The 20,364-nt window shown below is 43.6% G+C and overlaps 1 protein-coding gene across 3 annotated transcripts in view; it reads left to right on the top strand.

Annotated features, from left to right (window-relative positions):
- PDE4D (phosphodiesterase 4D) overlaps window positions 1-20,364 on the top strand; it is a 1,909,329-nt gene that overhangs the window by 1,160,626 nt on the left and 728,339 nt on the right. For all 3 annotated transcript variants that reach the window (XM_069627324.1, XM_069627322.1, XM_069627323.1), the window contains exon 2: window positions 10,799-10,990. In XM_069627324.1, coding sequence (XP_069483425.1) covers window positions 10,799-10,990 — 192 coding nt within the window. The remainder of the gene's footprint in view (window positions 1-10,798; window positions 10,991-20,364) is intronic.

Genomic DNA, 20,364 nt, shown 5'->3' with positions numbered 1-20,364 from the left:
AGCGGCTGCACTTTTTAGTGGTTCAAGTTTTAAAAAGTTAGAGTCTTTCTTTCAGTTTGTGGGAATCAATTTCATTGCGAAAACTCAGTTCTACAAATACCAAACCGATTATCTATTTCCAGCCATTAGCGAAGCTTGGAGAATGGAAAAAATGTCTATTGATAGTACATTCGCGGGCAAACGGTTCAGGCTAGCCGGTGATGGACAGTGCGACAGCCCTGGATTTTCAGCCAAGTACTGCACCTACCACTTTCAGGACATGGAAAGTAAGAAAATTGTGAGTTCGGTGGTCGTGCAGGTGTCACAAAGTACATCCTCAGTGGCCATGGAGAAAGTTGGCTTTGTAGCATCATTGCAAGAACTACAATCGCGGGGAATGGTGATCGACCTGATAGCCACGGACAGACACGTTTCAATTGGCAAGACAATGAGAGAAGAGTACAAAAATATAAATCACCAATTTGACGTTTGGCATCTTGCAAAAACAATCAATAAAAAAATGTCTGCTGCAGGTAAAAAAAAAAGAAACGCAAGGTATTTCACAGTGGTCCAAGTCAATCAGCAACCATCTTTGGTGGAGCTCAAAAACATGTGGAGGGTCGTTAGAAATTCTACTGGAAAAATGGCGGTCAGTAATGCTACACTGTACAAACGTTCACCGTTGGAACAGAAACCAACATTTCCACAATTGTGAACATGGCCATTTGTCCACAGAGGAGGCACGGAAGAAGAAGTGGTTGATTGCTTCATCACCCACTCACAAAGCCATTGAAAAGATTGTATTTGATAAAACTATAACAAGAGATTTGAGGGGACTCACGGAATTCTGCCACACAGGAGATTTGGAGGTGTTCCACAATATGTGCCTAAAGTACAGGCCAAAACGATTGCATTTTGGCATGGAGGGCATGATAAATCGGACTCTTCTAGCGGTCTTGGCACATAACCATAATGTTGGACGTCAACAAAGTAGGACGACCGGAACTTTAGGGACGCTTCGCTACAATAAGGCCTTCACTAAAAGAAGTAAACAATGGGTGATCAAACCAGTGTTTGAGGATATGCAATATGAGTTTATTGAGAGACTTATTGTTGACGTCCTAGATAGGCACATAAATGGAGTTGTGAACGAACCTGTGCAGGGGACAACTGCATTGCCACCCAACATTGCCTCTGTTCCATGTCCACCTAAAGAAGAGCTCATTGAGAAATACACATCACGGTTTAAATGATTGTAATTTGATTGTCTGTTCTCTCGAGTCTCCTCATGTCGCAGGCCCATTGAATATGTGTATCTATGTAATGTGTAAATTAAAGTGATTGCTCAGTGTACATGCAATGTGTCTATCCAACCTTGTTCATCTGCGCATTAAATTAAACCAAACAGTATTATAAATCATTTTTCAAAAAATATAGAATGTCTCCGTATTTATGGTTCTCTGGGGCTGCAAAGCACGCAGACAAAATGCAAAAATGGAGTGTAAATTTCAAGTCCTGTGAGATGGCCTTACACTGAATGTAGCTAAATAGGAATGTGCGCTCGTTCAAAGTGAAGGTCAGCTGCTTTGATTTTTTGCTCGGGTGCCGGAATGGCCCACGACTCAGTATAAGGTTGTATTGTTATTTGACCTTGACAGGCCGGGACCATCCCGAAAGACTTCTTTTTGGGGGTGTGGGGCAATAACGTAAGAAACGATAATGAAGCCATTTCATGTTCGTTCATTAGAAGAAATAACGTCGGCATAGAAGGAGTGGTATTTCGGGGCTGCCCTACGCACAGACACAATGGAAAATGCAAATATAATGTAAGTAACTCTTTAGATGAGTTTATACCGCAATTTAATTACTATACAGTAGCTTTAAAGATGGGTTAAGTTGTACTTGTTCGTTCTATGTGGCATATTGTTTTGTACCGCCACTATCTTGAGGAGAACCATCTCCTTTTACGGAAGCACCTCAAAACCTTCCTCTTTGCTTCTGCTTTCTCTCTCCCTCTCCCCTGCTACAACTGGTCCACTGTCTGCGACCTCGGTCCTGGGCCCTTCCACTCTCCACCTGCACTGCCTCCCTGTCAACCCCTGCACTGGGGGACTGTCTCAGTATCCTACAGCCACCCCTTGATGTATAATACCCAGTTGCACTGTCCTAGCTATGAAATAATTTCCCGACCTAATATATAAAATGAATAATTTTAATAAAGATCTGATGGTGAGACTAATTTCATTTTTTATGTTTTTCAAACAGGTACATCATGCATTACTGCATGTGTCACGAGTACCAGACACCGGCGGATGGTTTTTTTAACCGCCAGTTGCTTCTCCGCGTGAACAACGTTACCACCCTGACCATTTTATGGGACGATCGCCAAGTACAAGTATGCCCTTACGCGGTACTAACGGCTAGATGCAACATACAGACCGTTGTGGTGGCCTAGTGCCTCGTTGTTGGAACAGCCATGCGATTATCAGTGCGACCGAAGAGCTTATTTTATCGTAAACCAACACCCTGTGTACTGCACACGAACATCGCTAGCCTCAAGACGAACTATTTTGGATCGAGAGCAAAGAAAAATGCAAATCCCAGAATATTCTCTAAACATTTGATGTCGAATAAATGTACTTTGCCAAATGTACAATCTTGCCGTTTGCTTTTAAACCACAGTTTCATATTCCGAATTGTGGCGCTGTATTGTGAGATGATCTAAGACCCTGTGTACAGCAAAGGAACATCGCGTGCCTCAAAACGAACTTTTTGGAACGTGAGCAAATAAAAATGAAAATCGCTGAATATTCTCAAAACATTTGATGTCAAATAAATGTACTTTACCAAATTTACAATCTTGAAGTTTAATTTAAAAGTACAGTTTCATATTCCCGATTGTGGCGCGCTGTGTTGTGTGAGCTCATCTGTGTTGATTTCCGGGTTCTGTGTGGAGTCGCGTAGAAGACGCCTGGGCGCGTTTGCCTACGCAGCTCAGTCACGTCACGGATAGAGGCGGGGAATATGAATGTTTTGATAAAGTCTGTTTCAGGGGCGGGGGATTTGATTTAGTGCCGCAAAAGCAGGTGAGCCAGGGCGATGCGGCAAGTGAGAGGATTATCAGAAAATGGCGGCTGATTTCGAGTGCGTTAATGGACGAAAAGTCGGGTATGGTCCATAGGAAAGTTTTCTACGATCTACCGATTTATGCTTAAAAACACATGGCCGAACCGTAGGGACAATAAAAAAAAAGTCCCGGAACTATCCTTTAATGTAACTGTGTGCTATCACAGTTGAAGCACACCAAAATTGGGCGCCGGCACATTTGATTGTAAAGTGGAATGGTGCAAACTGTTTACATCTGTTTTCAACTGTGTGGAATCCAGGGAATTTGTCGCCTCTCGCCAATGTGGAGCTACTCCTTTGGGAACTAGGGAGGTGAGCCCGCTATGCCTTTCACTCCCTACGGGACAGTGAAAGTGTGATCCTAGTGGGGGTGAACCCCACTGTAGAGGATAGGGCATCACTTAACAGGGATATGTTATCCTCCCTTGTCCCAGTTAGCCAACATTTGTAATGGCTATATGGAAGTTGCATCAGAAAAACATAGGAATAGTCATGTAGTAGGAGCTGGTGTGGTTTCTGATCCGTTAATGTTGCCCTCATTGTGTGAAACAGAGAACCAATGGCATGATCAATCTCTTCTCAGGGTGAGACATAAAGGACCCAATGGAATGACCAAAGAGAGAGCAAGGGTAGAAGCAAGAGACCGAGCAGGATAGAGGCACCCCTACCCACTCAGTGACACACACGAGGGCCCAGCCCCCTTCGAGGCTGCATCAGGAAACGGATACAGCAGACGGCGTGGGGCGACGAGGAGTGATACAGCCCAGAAGGACTGCTTCCTGTGGTCAGGCCTGGAGCCCGAGTTGCTCTACCCTGGCGACGACAGAAGAGATGCCACTACAAGTACTGGGGTCAACCGGCACTGGTAGCAACCACCGCCGAAGTCCCATGATGAACCAATGGAAAAGACAGGAATCCACGCAGCGAATTCAAAGAGAGCAGACAAACTGAATCTGTGTTGCAGCCCTTTTTGAGGAATGACTACAGGCACATGGTGTCTTCAGGTAACCGGGAGGAGGGTGGGTGGACTGGCACATATCCCATGGCTCTGTGAGATCAGAAATAACTATGCCGGATTGAGAGCATAAATAACCCATCCAGGGGTGAGAATGCTAACAAGCCTAAAGTGATTGAAGTGACAGACACATGGACTGAACTGGGCCAAGGTCCCACATAACCCAAGCAGGGGCTGGAATTCAAGTTGGCCACAAGGAGCTGATGCAACATTAACTCTGAACTGGGGCAAGGCCCCAGATAACCCCAGCCAGAGTGAGAGCTGAGGGAGACAGAGAGCCAAAAAAGGTCCAAACAGGGCAGAGAGAGTGTATAACCCATGAGTGGGTGTGAAACCAGATAACCTAGGACGGGGTGAGAATCCAGAAGGGGGCCAACCAGAGACCAAACCCAGGAAGGGCTGTACCACCCGAGACCCCATTGCGGGGGTAGGAGCCAAAAGATTTCCACACAAGGCCAGACAAGGCCCAGCTACTCAATATCTTTTTTAAGGACTTTTCCTCATAGAACAGTATCATTGAATAGCAGGCCAGGAGGACAAGGTTCAGTAACAATTTCTTTACTGACTGAACGGCTGTCCTTTTTGGGTCTTCATCATCCTTTCGTTGGTCCTTCATCTGTTTTGACCATGTCTTCTATCCTGGGACCATTCTCCAGGCTGTCTTACCCCAGGTTAGTGGCATTTATGGCCAGAGACATCCACCTTAGTTTCGGAAGATGCCTCCACCTTTAAGGATTCTGGGACCACAACACCCCACTAAATTGGTTTCCTGGTTGATCACCAACATTGCCCTGCTGCGTGTGCCATTTTATCTGGTGTGCTATTCACGTTTGACTGCTGAGCTGCCGCGATTTGCAGTGTGCATGTTTCAGTGTCAACCTTGAGACATCTCAGTTGCTAATTTCACTTCTGAGTTGCGGTTCCCACTCCTAGAAGGTTTATTATTCATCTTATGGGCCATCAGGCTTGTCATCGGGTCAGGGTTCAAGTCCCTGGATGACCGCATCCTTCATTTGTTTTTACTTGTCAAAGAGGTTACATAGCAGGTTGTTCTACTTTCCTGGAATGGTGTTTCTGTGAACCAATACTGTAATACTTACCTCTGGGCCCTAGGTTGGTGGGTTATTCAAGATACTCAACCTGCGGGTGTCCCCGTCGTCTGTGGTCATCATACACTGCATGTCCCCTTCCCTCGCATTTCCCCATTGGTTTACATTGGGAGCTGAATCCTGTTCTGCTTCTCTGCTCCTGTGGTTGCAGGGTCTCAATCCCTCCACCGGATCTCTTCGTCTGGGTCTCCACTGGTGTCCCCTGGGGTTGGCTGCTTTCTCTGTGGACAATTCTCTGTATGAAGGTTTATGACTACAACTCTTTCATTCCCTATAGGCCACAAAGAATTGAGTCTTCTGGGCTAGTTGTCTATTGTATAGAATGCCCCTGACACTTATGCTATATTGGGAAGACTTTGAGATGTGTCAATACCAGAGTGTCAGAACACAGGTCTCTGACTAGATGTAGGGTACGTACCGCCCCTATCGTTCAGCACTTTACACTCCTAAAACATTCTCCTGATGACATTTGATGGTGGTTGGTAGACACTGTTAAGTCTTCAATTAATTCTGTGGAGCTATCACTGTTAAGTCTTCAATTAATTCTGTGGAGCTGTTACTCCAAAAGGAATCACGATGGATTTATAGGATGCGTATACATGTGAATGGATTAAATGAACAACTTGTAATTTCATACCCAATCCTGTAACGTATGATACCATGATGTCCCCTGTTTTGCATGTCATAGGCTACCTTGTATCAATCCAATAATATGTTGATACACTACTGTTGTTACTGTTCAAAATCAGATCTGAATTTTGGAGCATTTACTCCAAAAACAAATACTATCGATGTATAGGATGATTACACACGTGCCTGGATCTAATGAACTTGAATCTAATACCCTCTAATGTACTCTCCTAATATCACTTACATCATTGTGTCTTCATTGCTTGAGTGACTTTTTTTTAGCCCAATACTATCTGGTTACATCACTGCCATTACTATTGAAAATTATCACAGAAAATTACATAGATCTATCCCCTGTGTGAATGACTTCTAAAATACCATAAATATCAGAGTTGTGTCTGTGAATACTTGCATTAAGATTGTTAAATTGTTCAAGTTTATGCTTCCAGTTCAAATCCGCTAGAATCCCGCTCTGTTAGTGACATAATAATTCAGAATTGGGAGGATGTATGTGGTATAATATCTCCCAGAGAGCCAAAAGGGACTCTCTGTGCTTTTCATTTGTTTCTATGCCACTCTATGTATGCATGGCAGGACCGAACAACGCTACATGGTTAGTAACATAGCTACGTCATCATGCGGCTTCTGCCACATGACAATAGTATAAGGAAGAAGGACTAATGCATATTGCGTCCCTCTTCTCTAAAACCTTTTCACCACAACTGGATCTGATAGCTCGGCGGCGATACAAGTATTAATCAACAATGCTGAACTGATAGAACGCTAAGGCAATAACAATACAGATCGCCAAAACCAGTAAGTGCTTTGGTGTAGATAGTGCAGTACGCTTTCTTTCCAGAAATGTCTTTCCTCTTTAAAAGCAGTTCTTTTGGAACTGAAAGGCTTTTTTAATTTTTTGTTTCTCTTGAATGTTCCCCCATTCCCCCATGGTGAATTACTCCTGGGTCGCCTGCCACCGAGCAGTGAGCTGAGTGGCACTCTGCACAGCAACCTAAAAACAAGTGTAGTCCTTTACAGCACAGATTGCCATTAACCAGTAAGTGTGTGTGCAGAGATAGTGCGGCCCCTTTATTCTTTTCTCGCTTAATATTTGTCCTTGTGCTCTTACAAACTCTCCAATAGGATCTGAAAGGGTTTTCTCCTTTCTCTTTTTGTATTTATGCGTTTAGAACTTACCTGCCTGTATTTCCATGGTGATACACTTCCACTTCTAAAAAAGAGCCAAGAGCACTGTTGTAGCAGGTAAATGCACTCCTAATTAATATAGGTATGTATGATATGCCACTCCTCGTAAAAAACATATGTAACACAGTTAAGTAATTTGCCTTCCCTCTTATTTGGAACAGGGATTAATACCCTGGATATGTGATTGCATATTTTCTCTTTCTAGAATTGCCACGTAGAGGAAGATTATGAATAGCATTTTGGTGAGCCATTAGATGACCAATTTTGCTAGAACTGGGTTGTGCTGAATCTTAAGCAAAGTGGTGAGATATTTACTAGTTACCTGTTACTGGAATCTATTATTGTCAGGTGAGAATACATTGGGTAATGGCTTTTCTTTTCTTTGTTATTTTACAAAGGTATTTGGTCCTGAAGAAGGCGTTACATCTTCTCCTGCCGAAACACAATGAAATGCGTCATGCGGTACATCCATTTCCGCTGAGGCGCAGTGTTATGCGTATACCTTGGACAATATCGCAATTTAATTGTTTTTTTAGAGTGTTTATTTTATTAATTTGTAAAAGGGAGTATAGTTTCATTTGTCAATTTAGTCTTGTGTCTCGTCACACTTAGGTATTTGGTATTTTTTTGTGTACTTTGATATACATGACAACATCTTAAAGTATGTGATTGTGTTCTACAATGTAAATATGAACCAAGACACAATTCCTTTTTTAAAATAATTCAACACATATTTGATTCATTCAAAATATGAACAGTGCAGTCAAATAATCTGTGCTGTTTCACCTAATAGAAAATAATTGTTATTTTCTGAATAGATCCAAATTAATAATATATGATTTGTTCTCTTCTGGTAAGTCTTTCTCTTGCATTTTCTTCCTTGACATCCCCATGTCCCACCATTGTGCCCTCCTTTCCATTCTAATGCTTTCTTCTGGGTATATCTTGGGAATAACTAGGATTTAGGTAGCCTTTTATCAAAACCACAGGGCAGCCTCCACACTGTCCTTTTGTATCATATGGGGTACTTTCTTCAACACTGGCACTCCCACTGAAAGGTAATTACCTGGAGTGTGGCATTTTTCTAGGGTCCCCAAAGTGTTGCTGAAATTCTCTGCCACTCCTTGGCACCCCCTACCACCACACCGATTTCTTTAGGGATGTTTACATCTATGCATTACACTCCTCCCTCCGATATCCTTTGTGTCACCGAGTGTTGCTACTTTTTTCCGTCCTTGGAGTATAATAGGCCCTATTGGGCCTATCGACGGTATTAATAAAAGAAAATATTCGGAACTTTGGTTGCCCTCCTGGCTGTGTTGGGCATTGTGCTCCCATGGTTTACTACTTTTAAGTGCCATAATTATATTGCATCGATATGTATTATAGAACATATTATTGTTTGCAGTGTAGCAGGAAACCTGTTACTAAGTTCTGTGGTCCCTCCTAGGATCCTTAACATGGTGATAATTAATTACGGTGTGTAAAATTGTTTAGGGGTCTCCTCTTTAACTTAATTCCCGAAGTCTATATGTTTTGTGTCTACCAGCACGTAGTTGGCTTACATTTTAGGATAAAGAGTGAGTTAGACTTTAAGTGGCCATTTACAGTATTTTTCCACACTATCTTATGGTATGTGTCATGTTTAACCTGGTGCTTCTTTTTCCCTATCATAAATATTTTACATGTGACCTGATAATAGTGTGTTTATATTTCAGTATACAGTGTGGCGTATTATTTTATGGTGCTAGCCTTTCTCCTTCCGGAAGTGAAGCCTGACTGCTCTCCTACGCTTACCATTGGGGAGTGTAGGCCTTCCTTTTGGGTGATACACTGTTCTAACACTAGGTCACATGGTTGAACAGCCCTCCATAGAGGTTTATGCAACCCAATGTATGCAAGAATCGAGACCTTTTTCAGGTTTTATATATGCTGTGTGAGCAAGGTGTTGTGTCCTGGTACTGTGTGTTCAGTTTACAATATGCTTACTGTAACTTGCATTAGAATTCTGCAGGTTTTGGGTTAGAGAAGTAATGCTTTTGCACCATTTTTATGGCAAGTAGAAATGGCACAAATGAACTTGCTCTCATTTCCCATTCCTTATTATAGAGCTATGTTTTTTACAGATGAAATATTATCAAACATGTCATCATTATGCTATGGTACGGGCCCTCAAACCATGGTCCAGTGTCGACTATATCTTTTGCCAACGGTGCCAGTGCTTCCAAGTCCTCTCTCCCATAGAGTCCTATGGGACTCTATGAGAATGGGGGCTTAAAATTTACTGGTGCCTGACTTCCCGGGACGCTGGAGTTGTAATCTCCCGGTGGCACCAGGAAGTCAGGCGCTGGTAAAATATTACGAGTCTTGCGGCAACCCGCCGGTAGCACCAGCAGGGTTACCGCCAGGCTCGTAATGAGGTCCAATTGTCTCCTCCAGTAAATTACAATCCTTGTGATGTGTGTGACTTTTCTGCTGCGAGCTGTCAAGCAGTGCTTCAAGATGTATCACCTGCAGCTGCTCAGTGCAGAAAATGCACATGCGTTTTGCACCTGCATTGATTTTAATGCTGGTGGAGAGGCTTGAATCTACATAAAATGAAGCCTAGATTTTGCACTTGAAAAGCTATGCAGAATCTGTTAACATTCATGTCAGATGCTGCCTACATTGTAGACATACACTGCAGACTCAATGTACACTTTCATGAGTAGTGTATATTCTGCATGGAAACCTCGCTCCATCTAGTTTTCTTTGCATTCATCAAAACAATAAAAGGTGCTTTATGTGGAAGCATAGTGGCCCTTCTCGATGCAATTACTGGGTAAATCCAAAATGACCCCCTTTGTGTGTTCATTCTTTAGTAGCTCAGGCTCACATGCATTTAGAACAAGTGAGGTTTTTCTTAGGGCTTTACATATTTGTGAAACTGGAACACAAATACACTTTGCCACCGTTGGCCCTTTTCATCCACTTGCCAGTGTTCGTCCTCATGAGATGGTGAGGTCTGTCCTGTTGGACACAACAGACACTCGTACTGTCAAAAGCAGGGTGCTCTGATTAGTGAATCCACGTACCCAGCTGAGGGCATCTGCATTTGTCCTGTGATAATAGTGTTTCTACTCTTCGCCATTAACAGAAGATTGGTTTTGAGAAGGTGTTGATTTAACTGTCCAATTTTACAATATGAGACTATAATAGTCTGATCAAGTTACTCAGTAATAATGTATTGATATGCGTCCTGTGCCTCTAGTCTGAAACCGTCTATTCATATGTTCAGGTAAACCCACAGGTCTTTTGGCTAGACGTTGGCTCTTCACATGGTATCTCACAGGTAACGTGTTGCTAATGGGTTCCTCAGTGTCTTAACACGCTAGACCCACCTCCTGAAATATGGTGCTCTGGTTCTCTGGAGCTTGGCGATGAAGTGGCTCTGGCTAGGGATTGTAGGGAGACTAGCAACCATTGAGGCCATGAACTTGGGACACCTATGGTTTAAAATACCTATCAATGAGGGGTCCAAGTCAGAACAAATAGACATTGACTAATGGATCTGAAGAGCTTAGTGGGTCAAAAGAGCCACAGGGTGTCTATGCGTATTCCTGTTTCTTGTTTTAATTGGAAAGTCCACAGTTCATAAAGTGTGCTGCCAGGGACACTGACATTTTATGAATGTACTTTTGTATTCTCTCTCATTGTAATGACTCTCTAACGTGACCATTGTCTTCTTTTGCAGCTTTGACGTGGACAATGGCACATCATCGGGACGCAGTCCCCTGGATCCCATGACGAGCCCCGGATCAGGCCTGATTCTTCAGGCCAACTTCGTCCACAGTCAACGCAGGGAGTCCTTCCTGTACCGGTCAGACAGCGACTATGACCTGTCACCGAAGTCCATGTCCAGGAACTCCTCCATAGCCAGTGACATGTAAGTGCCTCGCAAGTCCTACCATTACATTGTTACAAAACAAACTAGGGCTTCAGTTCTTGGACTCTAGTAAAGGGTATCTTCAATTCTTATCCTAGTTATAGTTGGCTATTGGATGAAAGAAAATGGCACATTTCGCGAGAAATGTGTTGGTGTGTTTTTGTGCACGTATGATCATGAAATCTCTCCCTGACTGTGAAATATTTATCTGCCTAGCACTGTACTCATAACATATATATTGAGTGGATCCACAGTATGGAGTTTTATGAGGTGTAAATATACACAGAAATGGCAATGCAGTCTTCAGTGCTTCAACATTAGGTGGCAGTCGACAGGAGAGCCTCAGTTTGGCAGTTTGGCAGCTGTGCCAGTGGGAAGCATTGTTGTTTTTCAGTTCATTTAACCATGACACGAAATTGTGTTTATTTATTGTTCGTATTTTTGGTACATTAAAAAACACGGTATTTGTCTTCATGACTGATAAGAAAGTACCTAGACCTGAAGCCATTGTAGGAGATGGACACACAGGAACAGGAGACAGAGAGGGCTGCTGAAACCTACATCTGACAGCTGTAAGGAAACACCAGAAGAGATTGTTGAGAGTGCACCTTGGTGGAGCTATTTCTAGGAAGACCTCAGAGCTGACTGGGTCCGATACATGCACTGTTCCTATTTCATCCAAGGATGATGCAGGTTGCATTATCCCAGAGAAGAAGTGCATTCTTAAGTGAAGTTGTTTTGGTGTCACTGTTTATTATGATGCTGAATTAGGGCCACAGCACCAACGTGTGATACACTAAAGTAATGTATAGATGGATACGCAGATGTGTGTAATTTTGTTTTTCCCCAGATACAATAGCCTGGTTTCATCTGTTAAGAGCCCTGTGGCAGGCGTAGGTAGCGTTCTGACGACTGCCCCTTAAAAGACACAATTACTCCTCTTAAGAACATTGAAATGGAGCCTAGCATCCATGCAACCTATCACTGATGGGCTCCAAGCAAGGTTTGGAAAACATCTAGCAAGATAGCCATTTCTAAGCATTCTGCTGGCCGCATGTTGAAATGTGGCAGTTGGCTATTAAGTCCATCTTTAAAATTCAAACAGTGTTTCAAGTCAGAATTTGTAAACCATTTTGTATCATTAATGGGTTGTGTGCATGCTCACAGATATGTAAAGGCTATGGATCCTGCTGCTTCTGCGGATACCCTCTCTACGGTTTACACAGATTAGCAACACTTCTGTAGACAGTGCACTGGATTAATGCACCTGCGGCAGTTTTTACTGCTATGGGGTTTGCCTGCAAAGAAGGGAAGCCCCACTGAGTGAGAAGGATTCCATGTGATAATATCGCCATACAAATATTTTGCCATATTTTTGCGGCAATATTACCCCATGGAACCTGCGGGGGACACCCCCCCAACTCCCATATATTTTAAAAGGGAGCGGGGAACACCCCTGCAATCCCCCCATCCATTTACCTCATAAATTATCCCCACCAAAAATATCGCCTATGGCCGTTCCCGACGACCATATGTACGGCGATATTTTTGGTGGCGATAATATTACCTGATACTGTGAGAAGGAAGTAGAGGTGCTGAGGTGCTGCCGGCGGGCAGATCAGAGAGCTTCACAGAGCTGCAAAGTGGAGCAGGCAAGGTTGGACACTTGCATAGCGGACCTCTAGACCACCAGGGATCACCCTCCCCTAATGTACTTCCCAGGAGAACCCACAAACCCGGGTCACAGAACTTCAACATAAACATTGGCCTTCCCAGGCTTAAATCAACCTTATACAGAAAGCCTGTGCAGAGAAATTGGGCCTTCTTATGATTTTCAGATGCACACACATGCCCAGAGTAGAAAAGAATGGAACTGATGTCCTAGGGGGTGCTACCCAATCCTGGCAGAGGTGGCATAAAAAGAGGGAAGACGAAGCAGGAAGTGTGGCAGTGGGGTCAGAGGTGGAGGTGGAGGTGGGATGGAGGATGACCAAGAGACCAGCAGGAGGAAGGAAATTTGGCTGGGCTAGCACTCTTCTTATGATTTTCAGATACATACACTGCCAGGGGTAGAAAAGAACAGGACAGATTTGCTAGGGGGTCTTATCGTATCCTGGCAGAGGTGGGATAAAAAGAGGGAAGAGGGAGCAGGAAGTGGGGCAGTGAGGTCAGAGTTGGAGGTGAGGTCAGAGGTGGAGGTGGGGGTGGAGACCAGCAGGAGGAAGGAAGGAGCTGTGCCTTGGGAAGAAGATTTGTGAAGCAGGTGAGGTATTGCCTTATGAGTGAAAGTATGCATGTAAGGAGGGTGATTGAGTAGGGGTTTGGTGGGAGGTGGGAGAAGTTTAGTGGAGGAGGGAGTAGCAGAATGGACAATGGGCTAGCAGAGTGGAGGAGGGGGTAGCAGTGTGAAGGAAGGTTTATTAGTGTGGAGGAGTGAGGAAGAGAACGAGGAGGAATGCAACATCATAAAGCCAGAGGTTTGTTTTGAGGACTCAGGAGGAGGAGGAAGGTAAAAAGAGTAGAAGGACAGAAGTGAGAGTGGGAGTGGGAGTCTTTGAACCGACCTGAATCAAACAGACTAATTTATAGTCAGCCTTTAGATCATCATCATAGCATAAGATGGCAGTTTAGGCAGTAGTGTCAAAGGTCAGTAGCACTAACCATGCGTTGCGGGCGCTAGGGTTAGGGAGGACGTTCATATCCAGAAGACCGAGAGAGAGGAGTTCTGCTGGCCAACATTACACTTCTCCACTGTGTCAGGGAGCAGGGGTACACCCAGCAGAGCACTGTGTACTGTGGGAAGATTTCCCAGCCACCTCTGCTTCTTTTGGGTCTGTGGAGACACAAGATAGGCATAGACAATGGTAATTTGCTTTTGTGACATCACACCAGTGGCCAACATGTTTTCAAATATCCCAAGGTGTGAAATCTAGTAGCAGTGATGCACATTTGGCCACAGGGCAGTGATCTGTCTCCAGTAGCATTTCATCTTTCTCGTGGACAGCTCCATGAAGGGATGCTGTGACAAGATACTGTTAAGTTGCGCTATTTTTCTCAGTGTTGTAACACCTGGGTGATTGAATGTATTTGTAAAATTCTTTAGAAGTTACTTGAAACAGATGAAATCATCCTTCTCAGAGATATGGGTGGAGTACCTGGGACAGGAATCTAAATTGTCTGCTTCTCACTCTTTAATTCTTCGGCAGAGAAGGCTCTGCAATAGAGGCACTGAGACGCCACACAGGGACTTGGGTACCATTGACAGATCCCGTCTGTCAAGAAATTTAGGCCCAGATTGTGAAGGATGGGATGGTTCATACAGTGAAAATTGTATTCTGCTTTTCTGTGACTCCGAATCTAGTGATGCTGAGGTAGGCTCAATGAGATATGCTCCTTTTAGTCAATGTGCCACTGTAGACAAGAAGAGGTATTCTAAAACTATGGAAACTGAAACATTGAGGATGGTGGATATCCCAGATAAATAAAGGCTGTCCAAAAGTGAATATACCGGAGAGATGATGGCTGGGACCAAATGGGGAAAAATCTCAGAAAATTGAATTCCTTCCCAGGGTTTTCAATAGGAAAAATCCTTCCTAAAGAACACATCACATCTGTGGATTGATAGGTAACCCTCGGTCAGGAAGGATCCCCACCTTTTTGGCCAATGGTACCATTAGACAGGACACCAACTGAATGCTGCCAGAGATATTGTGGACCGTTAGTTATATGGCCTCCTGTAATGAGGTTCTCTGGCTTGGGTCTTAAATTATTCTAGGTTTTGATTACCATCAGGCTTCAAGTTCGATTCTGAGAAGAACGCTGATTTTTAAAATGTGCTGAGTGTCATTGGTCTAATTAAAAGCTTGACTCACAGCTTTTAGGGCAGGTTTCGGAGTGGATTCAAATATATATGTAAAAGTTGAGTCTGTTGAGCCCCTGCAGGACCCCCATAAGATTCCTTAATAAATTGTGTTCTAAAGTGAGGGAAGGAATATAATCTGGGAGCGGTGCTACAGTATCTTTTTAGTTTTTCAAAACAAATTATTATGCTTCAACTGAACTGCAGGCTTTTGATCTCATGCTTGTATAATACAGTTAAATGCATGCCTCTGCCTATTCCTGGGCTCACCACAGCAGTATTATTACTTGTGACAAATTCACTGCATCCTACTCACTGCCAGATCTATGGACCACCTTGGATCAGCAACCTGTCTCAGTCCCCTATGATGAAAACCAATGCTCAATAAGGAATATGTTGCTCATATTTAACTAAATGCATGTAGTCCCAGCCAGTAAGAATGTAGGAAACATAGGTAACCTCATTGAAGTTGATGACCCCTTGCTTTTGGCCATCACTTAACTATGATTCGATGAGAGCTGCACTGCACTGTATTACACCCTCCTCCTAACAGGCTACAAGACACTCTACCAAAGCAGGAACTAAAACAGGAATGGAAGTAGCACCGGCCTTCCAGTGGAAGCCGCATTCATGTCTTGCTCACCAAGAAATAAATATACTTTGACCACCTGCAGATGTCCTATCAACACCAGAATCACTATTGTTCTTACATTCTGCCAGCTGGATTTAATGTGCTGTTCTCGAATAATTGGCTGGTGCTCCTGGAACACATCTTTGAATCATCAGGGCGTATTATAGCGGCATGGGATTTCAATCTTGAGTTTGACAGCATACACAAGCCAACAGCAGGCAAGTTGTACAACATAATAAAAGTATATTTTGACCACCGATCAGAGTCCATATTCACATGAAGGGCAACAGCGTGGACCACAACTACCATTAGTATCAAGGTCTTAAGGTTTCCTGGCTCAGACCACCAATTTAAAAAATTCAAACTCCTCATCCAGCCAAAGCCACCTCCTGAATAATAAGGAAGAAAATGCTTCCCATGACAATGTATCTAAGAACCTTGTGACAAATTCGTTGATATCGTCCCTACTCCCCTAGAGGGATCCTCTACCCACAAGGCCAGGGGTGTGAGGCCACTACCCGATAGTCCAATGCAGGGTGGTACTTAACTGGTGGATCTCATGGGAGGGATTCCCTGTATGGGACTTGGGACGACTATCTGGGGAGAATGCAGTATGTTTGGAAAATCCCACCACCTCCCTCATCCTGGTACCCTATATAGGGTACCATAGTTCCCCACGCTTCCATGTACTTGTGTTGGGTACACAATTTGATCTCTTTAAAAAGTATTGAGATGAGGAAAAGCCAGGGACTACTTATGTCAGTCATATATGGAAACTGTGATGAAGAAAAATCCAAGAGACCCAGTTGAGAATAATAACATCAGTATCAAGACGAAGAAGAGGCGCAGACTAAAGAAGAACGCTCTGCGGAACCAAAGTCAGCATTCTAGTCATAATTCTAGACAATATGCGAGCAAGTGCAACATAAAAAGGGAAGAAGGGCTAAAGATGGTGTTTATCCCTCTCTCCAGGAGCCACAAGCAGGTCAGTGGTGCGTCGAAGGGAAACCTGGGAAAACCGAGACACCTGGGAAACTGAGACACAAGGCGAGAAGGTGATGCTGCCGGAAAAGGTCAGGAGAGAACAGACCCTTCTCTCTGACTGGACACAGATTGCCGGTGCTGATGGAAGAGAGGGTACCACATTCTCCACATTGGAAAGGCAGGCCACCAGGAAACAGCAGCTGCTGAGACGCCGCAGCTAGTGCAAATGGGAAGAGAGAGAATGAGTCCTCGGACTGGCTGGATCCTGAACGGAAGCTTCCTGGAGGGAGGGGCTTTTCCATTGCCAGCTGGTGGGGACAGAAGAAGGGCCTGGTGCCCTAAAGAGAAGGATGGAAGTACCAGAGGGCTAAGATGAATGCTAGTGAAAGAGACTTTGAGCAATTAACTGCACGTTAAGTAAGGGACTGGCACTCCCAACTACAGAAGAGTCTAACAGTTGCCTGAAAAATAGCAGTTCCTGGCAGAATAGTGAACCAGGTCTGCTATATACTCAGCAGAGAAGTCTACGAGAGACCAAGATTATGGAGCCATACCCCTTGGTATTACAAGAAGCTGGAGAAAGACAAGGGGAAGGGAGTAATTCCCGCTGGAACTGTGAACGCTGAAAGAAACCTGGGAAAGACTGGGGGAAGGGAGGCATTCCCCTTTGCATTGTGGACAGTGTGAGAACAAAACCGTACCTGGCAGCTTAGTGATTCAAGTAGGTATAATTCTGGGGAAGGGAGTCATTCCCCCAACTTGTGTGAACTGTGGCAAAGAGCCTGAGTGGAGCCTGGGGAATGAAGTCAGTCCCCCAGTCATCTTAAAATATGGAAGAGGCCTCAGAAGGGTCAGGGGAAAATTGTTCCTCCCTACTACGGTGAAACTCCAAACTAAGAAAGATCAGGGTAAGAGGATCATACCCCTTGGTGTCGTCTACTGCAAAGCGAGGAAAGCCTGGAGAAGGGAGTCATTCCCCTGGAACTGTGGATGTTGATCTTTTTGAACATTGGTTTATAAGTGAACTGCTGAGACTTTCAAACTGGAACTTTGTGCAGTGCCTTTAAAATGGATTGCTACCTATGGTAGAGGGTCATTCCCTCAAGAGAGAGTCCCTGCAAACCACTGGCATCATAGATTGTTCTTCAAAAGAAGGGAGCCATTCTTCTGCACCAAGAAGACTCACCAATCCTTTTGTTTAGTTACAAGTGTAAGGGAAGAAAATAGGTTTCTGACACAGGATGGTGAACTTTTAGCTACAGACATTCAGACACATCCTTAGTATTTGGATGAGGCAGGAAAGCCCCTCTTCGAAGAAAGGGAAGGTTAGAGTTTTCTCTTTATTTTCTGACAAGATAAAAGTCTTTAGCCAAAGGGATGCCCCCTGCATATCAGTCTGCTCCTTCCACACCCTTATAACCTTCAACAGGAGCTCAAAAAAAGATGTCAATCACACATTTACTACATTGTTAAACTGACAATGCTTGAGTCAAACCAGAGCCACACTTCAGTGCTTTCTACCAGAAAATTGAAAGATCCCTGAAAATACAAGCATATCATAACATAGATCGTGGACATCACAGTAAGTAAATCGACCAGAAAATGGTGTGATGAAACGCTGGGAGACCTGAAAAGACACAGTAGATACTTCAAAGTTACTGGCATCAATTGAACAATGAAAAAGACAAATCCACTCACATGAGGGGCTACCAGATAATAGTCTGGCAGAAGAAACCAAAAACATGTCCATCTAGGTGTTAAAATACTAAGTGAACTCACAAGACTGCCAGATTGCCAAAATCCCATCCTTTCAACATCATGCTCATTAAAAACTTTGTTGTTGTCCAATTCATGGGCAAAGTGAAAGACCACCTGATCAAGATCTTTACATTCACGCATTTAATTAGTTATGCCCTCCCAACAGAAACATCCTTATCGTTTTTCACTTTGTTCACACCTCCCTGCAAATTAACGTTTTTTCCATGGATGTCCTCCCCTTCTCTGCAGCCTTCATGAAGATTCACCCTTGTGAAGTTCTCTGTTAATTGCTAGCCAGCTCTGCGCTGTATAAATACCATAGATACAAACATGCATATTTGCACATGAAATCCCTGGTGCGATCCGTTGCCTAAATGTGCATACATTAACCTTGGCACAAATCGTTCCTGGCAATACTCTAGAAGGCTCTGATCATCTCCCTCTTGCGAAACCTAATGCAAACAAATATCCCGGCCAACTTCACCTGGTCCCCAACCTGCTCCCTCAAGACAAAATAATATTAATAACCTAAACCTTCATGATCCACAATTATGCTTCACACCAATCGGGAACACACTAACCACCCTTTTCTACATTTAAGTGGGAAAAGATCGAAAGAAAACTTGTTTTTCCCAAACCCTGTTCATGCTGTAAGGGTGCAGAAGGAGGAGGCTGACACACAGGTGCCATAGTGATTGTTATAGACTTTTATTCACCATGAAAGGAAGGGAAAACCTAACTTTCCCTCCTACTTGTATGAGGGATTTGCCCGCCTCAACTAAAATACTAAACTGGTCTGCCAAAATGTACTTGTAAACTAAAAAGTGCACCATTCTTTGCCAAAATCTCTAATTATTCCTCTTACACTTTTAATTAAACTAGAAGGTTGTGTCAATGTGCTTGATCCAGGAGAATTGTTCCCTTCTTCTGGACTGGGTGGCACAGTTCTTGTTGCAAGTTCTTAATCGGGGGGAATGACTCCCGTCCCATGGTTCCAATACTTCACATACAAATGACTGCCAATCTTTTAACACTCTGTATCAGAAATTTCAATATTTCTTCACTCCAGGGGGAATGACTCCCTTCCCCTGGATCACTTGTTCTCGGCACAGTACTTGTCTTGTCAGGTGGAAGACTCCTTTCCCCTGGTCTTATGGTTCTGTACACAGTTCACTTTACCCTCAGCAATATTCAGGGAGAATGACTTCCTTACCCTGATGATCGTTGTTTCACTCTTTGTCTTCTTTCGCAACAGTTCATAATCATGTTTGATCCTTGACCCAGGTTTTCCCATTATAGCCCATTTGGTCTCCTTGTTTGCCAAGTACAGACATGAGGAAAACGACTTGTATCTTTCTCCTTGTTTGGGTGCGTGTCCCAGACCCGTATTTCTCTGTGCTTGTAATTTGGCACACATGGTTTACTCTCCTGCCAAGTACTGCCACGAGGAAGATTACATGTACTTCTCTCTTTATTTGGGTGTGGTTCCCAGACCCATGCTTCTCTGCTCTGTTATATGTCTCTTGTGCTACCTTAGCACCTTTCTGCCCCTCTGGGCAGTCTGTAGCCACTTGCTCACTACTAGACTGTGAGGGATGTAAGCGATTTCAATCCGGCACACACCCAAGTCAACGCCTAGCGTGTAATGCACAACTGAAATCCTTATTTATTTTTGTCTAAAAGTTCTTTATTCTGAACGATCTACCACTCATATCACGCCCCTCTCCTGGAACCCCCCGGTCACACTGAACCAGGAATCAGGCTGGTTTGCAAAGTTAGAATATTTATTTATGTATTTACAATTTAATCACACTATGTTTTAATATGTACTCAACAATCACCAATGGGATGATGTAACACTGAATAATCTCTTTAATACACCAGAAATAATAGTGAGCAAAACAATTCAGCACAGACATAATACTTTTGTGTGTGTGTAGATCAAATAGCACTGTGGTTAAAGTTTCCCCCTGCACTGGAGAGAGCAGGTATTCAGGAATGGCAGAATTCAAACAAAATAACAACCCACTTTCCCCCAGCAAACACAGGAGAAAACAGAATTGACTGTCAAGCTGTCTGATTGGCTTTTAATGTTATCTTGAGAATGGACTGGGCCAAAACACTAATATGGTCAAAACTGCT

This window comes from Ambystoma mexicanum, chromosome 6p, assembly GCF_040938575.1.
Source record: "Ambystoma mexicanum isolate Mex_15411 chromosome 6p, UKY_AmexF1_1, whole genome shotgun sequence".
NCBI classification, from domain to species: domain Eukaryota; kingdom Metazoa; phylum Chordata; class Amphibia; order Caudata; family Ambystomatidae; genus Ambystoma; species Ambystoma mexicanum.
The sequence above is the reverse complement of the archived record's forward strand: the minus strand, read 5'-3'. Positions and strand labels throughout refer to the sequence as shown.